General features: G+C 50.6%; 5 protein-coding genes across 5 annotated transcripts, besides 1 other annotated feature; 3 read left to right on the forward strand and 2 right to left on the reverse strand.

The window, feature by feature from the left end:
* Positions 1 to 12,933: part of a sequence feature (contig 1.153 11..403022(1)) that runs on past both edges of the window.
* On the forward strand, positions 1,356 to 2,089 carry ANIA_08483 (uncharacterized protein). Its single transcript, XM_676660.2, has 2 exons — positions 1,356 to 1,547; positions 1,617 to 2,089. The coding sequence occupies exons 1-2, from the start codon at positions 1,442 to 1,444 to the stop codon at positions 1,757 to 1,759; spliced, it is 249 nt and encodes an 82-aa protein (XP_681752.1). The 5' UTR covers positions 1,356 to 1,441; the 3' UTR covers positions 1,760 to 2,089.
* ANIA_08484 (uncharacterized protein) lies at positions 4,673 to 6,124 on the reverse strand (the record flags this gene model as incomplete). Its single annotated transcript, XM_676661.1, has 1 exon — positions 4,673 to 6,124. One exon carries the CDS (start codon positions 6,122 to 6,124, stop codon positions 4,673 to 4,675), a length of 1,452 nt encoding a protein of 483 aa, XP_681753.1.
* On the forward strand, positions 6,845 to 7,107 carry ANIA_11615 (uncharacterized protein; the record flags this gene model as incomplete). The annotated part of the gene is made up of 2 exons (XM_050612155.1): positions 6,845 to 6,899; positions 6,998 to 7,107. The coding sequence occupies 2 exons, from the start codon at positions 6,845 to 6,847 to the stop codon at positions 7,105 to 7,107; spliced, it is 165 nt and encodes a 54-aa protein (XP_050468104.1).
* Positions 7,478 to 8,879, reverse strand: ANIA_08485 (protein dre2). Its single transcript, XM_676662.2, has 2 exons — positions 8,038 to 8,879; positions 7,478 to 7,970 (listed from the first exon to the last, which is right to left on the reverse strand). Exons 1-2 carry the CDS (start codon positions 8,660 to 8,662, stop codon positions 7,663 to 7,665), a joined length of 933 nt encoding a protein of 310 aa, XP_681754.1. The 5' UTR covers positions 8,663 to 8,879; the 3' UTR covers positions 7,478 to 7,662.
* Positions 10,826 to 12,762, forward strand: ANIA_08486 (uncharacterized protein; the record flags this gene model as incomplete). Its single annotated transcript, XM_050612156.1, has 2 exons — positions 10,826 to 11,014; positions 11,091 to 12,762. Exon 2 carries the CDS (start codon positions 11,176 to 11,178, stop codon positions 12,760 to 12,762), a length of 1,587 nt encoding a protein of 528 aa, XP_050468105.1. The 5' UTR covers positions 10,826 to 11,014; positions 11,091 to 11,175.

Raw genomic sequence — 12,933 nt, forward strand, 5'->3', positions numbered from 1 at the left:
GGACCGCTCAAGTAGGAGGAAGTATAGAGAGGATTAAAGCCGCCGTTTGAAGGTCGCTGCGGTGAATATCAAGGCATTAGCAATGGCAGGGGAGGATAATTGGGGATCAGAAACTTGGGCTTCCCGTTGATCTTCGCCGGTTGTTCGTCAGCTGTTCTGGGGCACCAGCTGCAGTACAAACTCAGTCAGATAGGTATACCAAGGTTGAGCAGGAAGCAGGTTGGTATTGACGTGATAAGCTGGCGGAGTGTCCACAGATAAGCAACGTCCTTCCTTCATTGACATTGGAAACACTCTTGGCGATCGACATTCTAAGACCCTATCCCTGGCATCACTTGCTCCTCTAGCATACTCAAGTCTTGGAACCGCGCAACCTTGAAACCGAGCAGCGACCCAAGACTTCAATTGTAGTCCAGGCTTCCTAGTTCCGCTCAAGAGAAGGCTGTCTATTCAGTTGGAACACAAGTCTCAGAGCCTATCAGGATGGAAACAAGCGGCCCATGTGCCCTTCCATGTCTATGTGACGACCAGCCATATTGTTTTCAGTATATTTCTCGGACAGTGCAGGTTCTCCGGCTAGATGTCGTCATCAAGCTCTCGTGGGCGTCGTGTATCCGGTCTGAGATACGTCCAAATGCCTTAGAGCAACTATCGAACTATCAACGCTTAACTGTCAGTATAATTGTCTGTTGAAATGGTTTGATGGAGATAGGATATAGTATGCCTGAAAAGAAGTTCTGGATACCACTAACAGCAGACCTGAAAGTTGTCTGAGCCTGGCATATCAGGACTAACACCAGGGATATGCCCACCAGCTTCCACGGCACATTGCACCCGACCTATAGCTGCACCATTATTGGCCACTGGTAGAATGGCTTGCAGGCTGCACAATATCAGGTGTCTCTGAACCATCGGTGAGCATTAGTCGGCGTGAATGAGGCGCTCCAGCAAGCTTGAGTTATCAATATGACAAGCTGGTTTCCTTGGGAAGGTACGCGGCAATATCCACGCACACACAAATACAACCAATAACACAGGCAAATAATCAGACCTGCAGACAGCTACCCGACGAATCTGATCGTCGCCCCTTGAAGCCACCTTGTCTCTCATTCATCGCCGTTTCATCTAGCCTGGAGCCACTGATACAGCGACCAAGGCGCCAATAACTTGCCACCCAATGTTGCCAAACGGTCCAATAACCACAAAGAGAGAAAGCTAGGGAGAGTGGACGAGTCTCCAGGGTGAGCGGCAACGTCCAGTGACTTACCCCGCAACAGAGGGCTGGGATGACATATAAACCTTGTGCGACCCAGAGAGGCTACATCCTAGAAGCTCAGTGAATCGACTTTCTCGACCATCACTCATCACTGTCACAATACTTTGTCTAGCTTCATAACTATTCTATCGTCTCTACGAACAGGAAGTTCGAAACTTTATCAAAATGTCTGCCCCTCAAGTTGTTCAGTCCCTCTCCAGCGCCAGCGGTCCGGCTGGAGGATGGTTTAGGACCCAGTTGGCGACTTTGAGGAACAGATTCATCAACACTGGTATGCCTTTCTTCATCTTCCCTTTTATTATCCTTTCCACTCGTTCTGGACTTTCTTAACATCGACCAGAGAAGCGACGCCAGCGAGCAGCTCTCATCGGGACCTCATTCGCCGCCCACCGACCAGTTTGGATCACCGCTGGAGGCGGAGCATACACTACAGCCGTTGCGGTTTATTTAACGATGAAACTCATGCGGCGTATCCCAGTATAGCTTGATATCCGCTTATTTCTCTGAGAGAATTTACCGAAACTCTACATAAAGACGTGGTTGAGCCTAGATCTAGAGGCGGAACTTGACTGTCTTTGCGATAGACGGCTTCATTTACCATTGTACATTCTTTCCCTTTGTTCGTACAAGTGCACTGGTTGGCTGGGCTGGCAAGGACTGGAAGGATATGACTCGATAGGAATGAACTGGGATGGATGGGATCATCTGACAGCGGGCGTTACGTTCTTTCACTTGCTTTTCTTTGGAACTTTGGGACTATGGCGAACTGACTGAATATTGAGTGAATATTTAATGGATACTCTCTTTTATAAGCAACGATGGCCCAACTGTCTCCTCTCACCTCTCCTATAAAGGAGGGGCGCAGAAGTACTCGTACACCGTCCAATCCAGTCAGGGGCAGCTCTTGACCTCATTCCGTATCAGACCCGACAAGGTTGCACCCAATCACACTGGCACGGAGGCAAGGATCCAGGCATATATCAGACGCATTAATGCCTCACTACCGATCAACCCCGTCCAAAGACCGACCGCATATTTCAGGCCACTCATATCGTCGCAGGATGCGTCAGCGGCTGCGCGTTCCGGGGATAGGTGCGTGGCCTGATTCTCGCCTTTTCTATTTGTCACTTGGGAACATCCCGCACCTATGCCCGGCTCAGCCGGAAAATCGTGACAGTTAACATGACATCTCTATTAAGTTGTCATTGTGGTGGGCCTTTGTGGACCTCGCCGTCAAAGCTTCAGTGCTCCCCATCCTTCAGGAGGAGTCTGGGGGTGGGCCTTGGATTCCCCGGATCGGATCCACGCGAGCTCCCTAGTGGGACTAAGAAAGGTATCAGCCCACAGTGCGCTTAGCCGTGTTTGTCCAAAGGGATAATGCTCAGAGTTCTCGGCTCCGGAGGTATCCTGATGCTATTGGATAGATTCCATCACACAGTGTGAACCCCGCTTCCTGCGGTCTCACCCCCGGCTTCTTGGCGGCTGAACCCCGCATTGGGAGCATTCAAGCAGACCAGGATACGCATTAAATCAGTGACTTGGTCGGGGATGTCACTTAGATGTTGAACTTTGTAGGCGTCTTCAGCTTGAACAACAAGTTTCCTTGCACAGAACTAGATATCCGGTCGGTACTCAAAGCCCAGATTTGAGACAAGGTTCGAATGTTCCAGCACAGCGGCCCAGATGGATTTTCTTGCGGCTATTATAGGTAACAATCGACATAACGCAACGATTATTGGCTTGCTTTGAATAGTATCTCGTAATATGGGGCGAACAGCCAAGCTCCAGGCTGTCTAGGGGTAGTCGCACGCTTCCTCGTTGAACCGTGACTTAATGGTCGTTGGCAACCAGTTATTTCATGGATATATATTAACAGGTTATGTAAACAGTGTGAGACGAGTGATGTTCCTCCTATAGACGTTCAGAGGCAAGTAGTGTCTATTTCTGATGGTCGCTTCAGTCAAGTTCATGTTGACTGCCAACATTCATCATCAATTGTGTTTACTGGTTTGTCAAATGGTAAGCAAATCAAGGATTAGATAAAACAGTTCTTATAGGCTATTTACTCGTTGCTTTGACTGATCAAATTGATAATAATATTCCTCAAAAGTTGTGAATGAATCTTAGGAACGCGCAGAGCAGTTAAGCTACAGCTAATCTAGGAAGAACAAACAATACGTACTCTGACGACGGGACGTATTATAGGACGATATGAGTGCAGTTATATTATAACTATGTAGCTGACACCAGACAGTTTCAATATTCATATCTCAAGTAAGAATCCCATTATGACCCGAACACGCCCATCGTGATAGCGCCCATTAATTCGGCGCTCATAGTCTAGGTGGATTTAATCAGTGCGTCTAAATCAGGCTTATGACGAGTCTCGAAATATGGTAGTGCTTCAGCAGCGCAGAAAGAGAGTGAACGGCACTTGATAGGAGCCCGGTCCAACTACGGCGAGGTGCGTGGTGGGAGGGAGGCAGACCTGGCGGAGGCAGTCAAGGCAGAGCTGTACTCGCGGCAGCTGCCAAGGCCAAGGGAGACCTGCTGGTAAGGCAGCGAACGAAGAACCCTAATCAGAGAGTTGTTATCATACTATCAGCAACTAGTAGATGAAGAGCACAACAACAGTTAGAAAGAATGTACCCCTACACTACAAAGGCGGGCACAGGATGATTGTGCAACTGACCGGCTCCCTCAGGTAAAGGTATATCCTACATGAGTCGAAGTGACCGAAACCTTATGGAGCGTATGTTTTCTGAAGGGCTTATTAAGGTTCTCTGCTGTACAGCCACGCTTGCCTGGGGTGTTAACCTGCCAGCCGCGACGGTGGTCATCAAGGGAACTCAATTATACAACCCACAAGAGGGTAAATTCGTCGATCTTGGCATTATTGATGTCTTGCAGATCTTCTGTCGTGCTGGTCGTCCTCAATTCCAGGATACAGGTATCGGCTTCATTTGTACAACACATGACAAATTGAACCACTACCTGTCTGCGGTAACTTCGCAGCAGCCAATTGAATCCCGCCTTTCAGGTCGATTGGTCCATAATTTGAACGCCAAGCTCCTATTGTGTGTAAATGGAAGGATCTGGAGGATGCTTCATGAATGTTCTGGCTTTCAGATTAATAGTGAAAATTCTTAAGGAATAGACGAATACTAGACGGCGACATTTTGGCTTGGTTTGACCTCTGTTCCAATAAACATGGCAGGCACCACGGTTCCTCTACGGATTTCTGACCGCTTCCGTGTTCGTTAATGCGTTGGAGAGTCTTGAAACTTATATGACCAGTCATGTAAAGATAGAAGTACCTAGTTGATTAGAAGTACTATAGAGGATTCAACCATATTATTAGTAAACATTAGCTTCTGAACCACAGCATTACCCTGCCTATAGAACCATAATCACACCTCCAAGCACCATCGCACCCAGAAGGGAAGACCTCAGCGCATTCATAGCCGCAGCGCCAGTGAACTCCGGGGCCGCGGGGCCAGTATCAGTATTGCTAGGGGTCTCAGGCTGGGTTACAGGCTCAGTCTCCTCCGAGACACCGCCACTAGACTCGGGGCCCTCGGGGCTAGTGTCAGTATCGGATGGGGTCTCAGGTTCGGGACTAGTTTCGTTTTCATCCGAGCTTCCGCCTGTGGGTGCTGGGGAGACGCCTGTTTGCGAGGTTGTGGGGACTAGGGTTGTCGAACTAGAATCGGTTGGCTCTGGGGCTGGGGGTTCGGTGTGTCCTGGGCCAGTGGGTGGTTCAGTCGATGACTCTGTCTTTGTTGGCTCAGGCTCGTCAGTCTCAGTGGTTGAGGGGGGCGGGGTCTCCGTTTCGGTCTCGCAAGGTTCTGAAGTAGATGGAGGAGGGGTGTCGCTTTCGGTCTCGCATGGCGTGGTGCTTGATGGGGGTGGAGTCTCAGTCTCAGTCTCACAGGGCTCCGAAGTAGGAGGGGTCTCTGTTTCAGTATCGCACGGGGTACTAGTTGGCTCTGGCGTCTCAGAGTCAGTTTCGCATGGCTCCGTCGTCGAAGATGGAGGGGGGGTCTCCGTTTCCGTTTCGCAAGGAGTGGTGGTTGGCTCAGGTTCCTGTGTCTCTGTTTCACAGGGCTCGGAGGTAGTCGAGGTGCTTGTGGGCGGGCTTGTGGTTTCAGTTGTGCTTGTGGTGTCAGTAGTCGTGCTGGTCTCGGTGGTTGTGGTATCAGTCGTCGTGGTCTCAGTCGTCGTTGTAGTTTCAGTAGTAGACGTGCTAGTGGACGTCACCGTAGTAGTAGTGCTTGTCGTCGTAGGAGTAGCCACATCCGCATAGGCATCAATTCCCTTCTGTATGCTGGCCCTAATCCCCGCGGAAAGCTCATCGGCAATATCCTTCAGTGCAGCCGGGACTTTACTGCTCAGCGCCTCTGCAAACGCATTGGCAGCAGTCAATTGTGCCGTCAGCTGCGCATAGACGCTTGGTCCCGAACCCGCCGCAACCACCAGATCTTTCTTCTCAATCAGCGACACAATGGTTGCATCCACGTCGCTAGTCAAGTCCAGAATGGGAGTGACAAGATCCAGGGCTTCAATGCTGGTCAAAGAGTCGCCGGCCAGGACGATTTCCGTGCCCGAATCGATGACAGCGATGAGCTGATTCGACGATTCCTCAATGGCGGAAGTGTCACCACCGGTGTAGGCAGCGATGTCAGAGCCCAGAGCGAGGACCTGAGTGTTGATTTCGGCTACTTTGCTCACGATTGCTGCAGAATCACGTTGGACCAGTGTCGGCTGGCGCGCGACTCTTGTAGGAGTAGCGAGTGTTGTTGTTAGGGCTAGGAAGCCGGCTAGGATTGAGGCTGGCTTGAACCTCATCTTGAAAGCTCCCATGAAGAACGAGTGGAGGGAAGACTGTCTAAATCTTAAGCTCCAAAGAAAAGAAACGAGGGTGAATTTGCCGGTGACACTCGGAAGGAAAACCCTTTCAGAACTCACGAGGAGGGACCCTTATATGCCAAACCGACTAGAGAGAGCACATGCCTATGACTTGGACAACGACAGCAAGCGAACCTCGCTTCGTCTGGGGCCCCAGACGACTCATTTCAGATAAGCGAACGCTAAACAAGCAAGCGGATCGACTACTGGTCCCTGAATACAGCACAGTGCTGGCTAGAACTTGATCCAGGATTTTAATCTCATCCCAGCGAATAATAAAGCCCAAGCCGAAGGGTGAACAGTGAGAACCGTTGCACAGACATCAGCCTTAAACGGACGCAACTATACTAACCTGGGCAATGACTGCGAACATCAAGGCTTGGTATGTCGGTATCTGCCCAGGAACTATGCAGAAATCGGTGTGGGACCCTGGTGCAATGAAACTAGATGAAATCGCTTCGTTTTTATTCGAGGAAGATCAAATCATGCGCTTTAGTCTCTTGGACTACTGAATGAATCTTGGAGATGATCCAGCCACAGTCGCGGGGTTTTGAGACATTGAAATATCCGGTGGTCCCGTTCTGTTGAACTCGGCGTCGACCAAGTGACCATCGATGAAGGCTTATAAAATACCTGCAGAATACTTTCGGTCATCTCTGAATGGCGCCCGAGGTCATGGTTGCATTGTCAGACCGACTTCCTGCCACCTTTGAGAGTAACCAAAGCATTGGCCAGAGGCATAAATCGAAACTAGTTGTCGGATCCACCGCAGGCGACTCTGATGGCTTGATGCTGCGACAAAACTGTAGGAAGGTAGGGCCAAGAATTGGGAGAAGGATCCAACCGATATTGCCTCAATAGCGGCTAGTGAAGCGGCAGGAGCCCAATTTCGCAAAATGGCCCTTCCAGGTTCCGCATCGTAAGCGACGTTACTTCGAAAGCGCCGTGGCGTCCCTGGACGAAATTAAATGACCAAGATTTGGGGAAATTGTTTAACGTAGGCCCGGGCACGGATACACACGGGCAACCGAGGTAAATACCTAGGGAAAGATGAATTTATTCCCCGAAGATTCTCGCTGCTGTCGCTATCTTCGCCCAGCGTCAACTGTTGTTAGCAACCTAATAATGTCTGTAGAAGGTTGAGAGATATGCTGCAGGGATTGGGTGGAGCCGAACCTGTCCAGGTTGTCACATGCATATATATCACTGTTTAAGATCGTAGAATTCAAGCCCATATTTCCAGCAGTCTCCCTAAAACAGGAACAAAGAAGCAGCAACTTAATACTTGGAACTTTATATTATTATCTAGGAGAAAAAACACCGAAACCAGACCAAATGCCAACAACCAGCAATCAACGATGATTTTGTCTAAGCTCATCGAAATCAAAGCCCATAAAAGCAAACTCCACAAACCCCGAGCATATCCCCGCCAGAAACCAAAACAAGTATGCCATTAACTTTGACCAAGCCCCGTCTGATTAAAGCTGGGCAACGTCATTCAAGATCTGGACCTCCTGCCCCGGCTTGAAGGCTGGAAGACCAATGAAGGGGCATCCGTCACATCTGAAGGCGTCGCCGAGGGCGCAGTTACCGCAAGACCCGGTCTTCCCTTGCACTGTGAAGTCTAGTTCGTTCAGATCGTCTGACTCGAGCTTCATGACATTGAGACTCTTGTCCGCAGCCTCGCGGCGCTCCCTATCTTCGGCTTCAATCTGGGCGGCGAGACCGCAAGTGCAGTCCTTGCAGGCGCGACGTCGCTTTCCGGCCTTGGGCTGACATTCTGGAGCTGCAGGAAATCAGTCGTGAATTCTAGCGAGATGCAGGTCAAAAAAGCAAACCCAAGAAAAACTTACGTGGAACAATTGGCCTCTTGAGGTCGTCCGCCGACAAGAGGGTATCCTCATCGATCAGCTCATCGTCATTGAGATCGTTATCATCGGAGCTGATAATTGGAGGCGGCTGTACAACCGGGGCCGGAGCCGGCGCAGCCTTCTTCTTCCTTCCCAATCTCAACGGCACCGCAGCCCCGTTTCCAACATCCATCTTCTCAAATCCGGTCTCTTTCTTCACGAGCCCCGCAAGAACCGCCTCCCGATCCTCGGCTTCCCCGAAGAAGTTGTCCTCCGTCTGTAACTTGGCACCGCCCTTCATGGCCGGGACAACAGCCGCATAGACCTCTCGCTTGAGCAGTTGCAGCGCCTCCGAACGCCGCGTGCCATCTGTGCCTGTAAGAACGAGAACAAGATCGTATGTGTTCGCTGGGAGAGAGACAAAGCCCGCTGAGACGCGGTCAAGCATCTGAAGATCGGTTGTGCTGCGATCGTACGTTGTGAAGAGAGTGCGGAGTTTATCTTCTTGGGTGGCGATTGAGGGTGGTGCGAGGAGGAGGGTCCGTTTACCGCTGTCGGCGGACTTTGAGGAAGTCGGTGTCATATCGAAGTCTGGGGTTGTGTCGATGCTCACGAAGGAGGGGGCCATTGTTGCTGGCGTCTATCGTCTCCGCGGGAAAAAATGAGTGGGAGGGGATGAAACGGAGGCAATCAGTGATTTCTGCCTCAGAGGGCGGCGGAGGTTGAAAGGATTTTTTTTTTTGGCGCGTTTGCGGAGACAGAGCAAGACGTGGTATCAAGCGAGAATGTAAGTATTGCAGTCGATGGAAAGAATGAGCCGAAGTAGCGAGGGGAAGCGATCAAACAAAAGAGTCAGAGATCTCCAATTTGAGACTCCGCTGGCGGTTGGTCAGCGCAATTCTTATCAATCAGCATTGAGGGGCAAACGCGCCACGTGATCCGCGGAGAAGCAGAGCTTGTGTATTGCCTGGTTCTTTATCGCAAGATTTGGTCACTGTCGGTAATCAGGCTCAATGAATTGCCAATCAGCGCTCGCATGATAGACTCTTGATTACTGGCGCATTGTAAAACAAAAACATGAGCATTTGCCCCGATACCGGATCACACCTCTTTGAGCCACTCAAAATAAAATCCATTACTAATCCACCCGTCCTAACCTATTTCTTGACTGATATCGGTCAATAATTCGGTGATGTCACGGGAGCGCCGACCATGACCGGTCGAGGAAGACCGCACGCGATCTCGGGTTCTTTGTCTGTCGCCTATCCCGTCTATCCGTCATTATCCACGGTGGGTTGGGGGGAATTGGTGGTAGGGGAATCGACCCTGCTGGGAGTTATTTTTGGGTAGTTGGTGGATATTCGAAACACTCGTTACACTCACGAACACTGTAAGATTTGATCTGATAGCCCAATAAACCCAACAGTATTTGGGAAATGCGATACTTGGGCCTCGCGGGTCTGCAAGGGACCAAAATAAGAAAATCTCCAAGAGCCAAGGAACAGATATTGAAACATGGCCCTAAACCGCATGTGCGTTGCATGACTGTCAATTCTATGGCCCGGGCTTGAGGCTGGTTGATCGCTCAGACTTGGACATGGAAACATTGGCTCTATCCGACTTGGCCCCAGGAGATGGGTGACATTGCAAGATGTCTCAATGCCAAGTTTCTTTGCCTTGTCAGCCTCATGGACATCTCCAGGCCGATTGAACGCTCAGACCTCGAACACGAAATCCATTGGTTACATTAGATTTGGCCCCCGCAGGTGGGTGACATTGCAGGATGCCCCGTTGCTCGTGTTTCTTCATCTTTTCAGCCTCGTACACACCTGCAGGGGCTTCAAAATTGATGCTTGTAGCCGGGTCCAAAGATTTCTCGAAGACTACACTTTTATGAGGAAGCGAAGTTCCAAGTCGAACAATCGTGGCCTTCTGTGAGCACAGCAACGCTTGATCTACGAACGGGAATAATAGCAGTCAAAAGGCCATTAGGACTCCTAGAGCCCTGCCGGTGGGCAGGGCGACACTATCAGCTACTGATCCGAGCCATAGGCCTTGGGATCCTTGCTATCGTCGGCGAGGAGCTCCCGAAAGTTCTTGTCTACAAATCCCGCCGAGCTGTCCTCTTCCGCTCAGCGGTCCACATTCTCCCGGCATCCGTATCGGTATTTCTTATTGCACTCAATATCTATGGTCATTTCATCGGCAGGGAGCTTGAGGGGTATGGGGGCGATGACGAGGGCAAGCTAGGTGCCCTGCAGGTTGCTGCGAAGATACAGGTGATCCTTGCCGTTGACCGCATTTTTCTTTTTTGCAAAGATAGCTGCTAACTACTATGAACGATGGCTAGGAACTGCTCATCCTCGCTAGTGTAGGAGCTGTTGTTCTGGATGTTTTACGCCTCAAACTCACTCGCAAAGAAGGGTTACCACTCGGCCTCCTTGGCGCAAATAAAAGCTTCACTCAAATCAGGCAAGCAGCTCACAGTCCAGTTTGCAAAAGGGAGATAACTCTATTGACTGCTACTAGTTTTTTCTGGTCCACCGAGTTCTGGGGAGCGGTCCTATCTTATAACACCCGTCGCTTGCGGCACAATTATCTCCTCGTTGGGCTTCTAGTACTAGGGGGAGTTCTAGCTACGCTGGCAGGTCCTGCGACGGCGGTTCTCATGATACCGAGGAAACTGGAGTGGCCAATCGGTGGTGGGATATTCTGGCTGAATGGTCGGTAATCTGGGCATTGATATTCTCTGCTTTTCAGAGTACAAACTTGGCCACTAACAGAGCAGCAGGAAGTGAGTCGGAGCTGTGGCCCACGTATCTGGACGCAGAATATCTTGAAGACTACAACTGCTCGATCGATAAGTCCCGCCTTGAAGATCCTAAGTGCCCGTCCGGAGGATACTTGTCTCTATATACATACCTCTCAAGGTGGTGGAACTTTGCCAACGCACCGCACGAATTTAATTCCATGACCGGAGGTATGCGCAAGAGCACCCCTTCTGAACGGGAATGTTGAGGTCGTTAGTGGAGCAGCCACTAATCCAGTGACTTTAGTATCCGCAAGTCTGTGTACGTCACAGCGGACGTTCGCCGAGTCACCGACACCTAGACCTACACAGCCGATGGCCCATCCGCCAACATGCAAGACGCCTTCGTCACCTTCCACAGAAACGCGTTAAATTACCTGAAAGAGTTCAACCAAAACGAGCCCCCCTATCCACTGTCTCTTGATCTGGCAGAGAATAAGAAGTTTGAACTCAAGACCCAGGTTCCCGCAGTGCGAGTGGCTTGCCTCGAACACCAGCCCCTATCTCTCGAGGAAGACTCGCTGCGCCTGGCGTTTCCAAAGCTATATCAGTTCGCACCATACCGCGGCGGAGGTGAGGGTGAGATTGTCTTAGACGTCACAAACAGTGCCCGAGATTACCTCTCTGCTGGGAACCTAGTCACAACAAGTGGCCGCGGAGTCACTCTCGTGCCCCATGCTCCGTCGCTTCTCACAATTCCACTAGATATAACTGCAGGTGATGCCAGCTCTCTTGGTCTCCTGCTACTGAAGCAGATAAATGCGGAAGGAAAGAACATAGCCCCATTGACCTGCACTGTGGATGCTCGATGGGCAAATGCCACCTCCGTCATTGAGGCAGGTCCAAACGGCATTTTGGGGCACGGCTTCCTCAACGACCGGTCACGCAACGTTGTACAGACCAAGCTCGATGGTGCTAGCTACTTAGAAACCAGCCTGACTGGCTTCCACCCGCAAGACCCAGGTTTGTGGACGCACATTCAGATCCAACCTAGCTGGTTCGACCTGTTATCGCCCAGAGTATCCGATGCCTCGTTGCTTCATATAACAGGAGTAGATCCTATTGACTACCACACCGAACACACCCAGGCGTACCCTGCGCTTCTCGACAGGATCCTAGGGATCTACCCCTTTCCAGGAAATACCAGTAAAAATGGATTTGACATGGACCTTGACCTGGTCACTGTGGAATTGGCCATATCATTATACTTCACAGACGGCCTGTCGCGAGTCGGCGCCCACCGCCAACGCAACACCTGGAGTCTATTACCAGCATGGAAAAACAGAGACTGGGGGGCCATAACATCGGCAGAACAAGCGCGGACCTTGGTTCGCAATGGCAAACCTGCCAAAATCTTTCCGAGACCGCCGGTTCTAGAAGGCCGAAACTGGACAGAGATGATGATGCGGGCATGGTTTTTCGGCTACGCCATGACGCCCCAGAACTGGTTTGATTACGTTGCCATTATCTTGCTGCTCATCCACGTCTTTCTGGCATTTGCCCATACGATTTGGAGCCTATGGCGCGGCGAGACGAGCGAGGCGTGGGACACCATCCCAGAGTTGGTCGCACTATCCCAGCAATCGCCGCCTGCTCCTGCTCCGCTGCTTGACAATACTTGCGCCGGCACCCGGAGCATGCAAACTATGGGACATGTTGTGCGAGTAGAGCCTTATTCCAAGCTTCCTGGCGAGGGTGCGATGAATACGCTGCATTTGACGTTTCGAAAGTCCTTCGAAAAGCGGATGCAAGACAGTATTCCGAAAGTGGAATCTCCGTACGGGACAAACAATGAGAGTCATGATTCATCCAAATGTCCCGATTCATCCAAATGTCCTGATTCATCCAAATGTCCTGATTCTGTCATTGATACGACTACAGATTGCTCCTCCTTGCTCGAAGCAGGAAAGACGTGGTAGGACAATATTTAGCTCCATGGAGCTGGTGTATTTAGAATTTGCTAGAGCATACTGCCCTCCAGTGCCGCTTACTCTGCCAGTAATTCTCACTTAACCATTATTAGGAAGCTAGATATCTTAGTAAAGCAGCTGTCGAGCCGTTGAAAGAAAAAGCGTATATTCGTTTTCAAC

The sequence above is a fragment of the Aspergillus nidulans genome, chromosome V (assembly GCF_000011425.1).
Source record: "Aspergillus nidulans FGSC A4 chromosome V".
Classification (NCBI taxonomy): domain Eukaryota; kingdom Fungi; phylum Ascomycota; class Eurotiomycetes; order Eurotiales; family Aspergillaceae; genus Aspergillus; species Aspergillus nidulans.

What these genes read in the sequence shown, in the direction of transcription:
- ANIA_08483 (XM_676660.2), top strand. Translation starts at nt 1,442, where the DNA reads ATGTCTGCCCCTCAAGTTGTTCAGTCCCTCTCCAGCGCCAGCGGTCCG. An exon ending in GAACAGATTCATCAACACTG is followed by an intron (nt 1,548 to 1,616) that starts GTATGCCTTTCT and finishes AACATCGACCAG; the next exon opens with AGAAGCGACGCCAGCGAGCA.
- ANIA_08485 (XM_676662.2), bottom strand. Translation starts at nt 8,662, where the DNA reads ATGGCCCCCTCCTTCGTGAGCATCGACACAACCCCAGACTTCGATATG. An exon ending in CAAGAGGCCAATTGTTCCAC is followed by an intron (nt 7,971 to 8,037) that starts GTAAGTTTTTCT and finishes GATTTCCTGCAG; the next exon opens with CTCCAGAATGTCAGCCCAAG.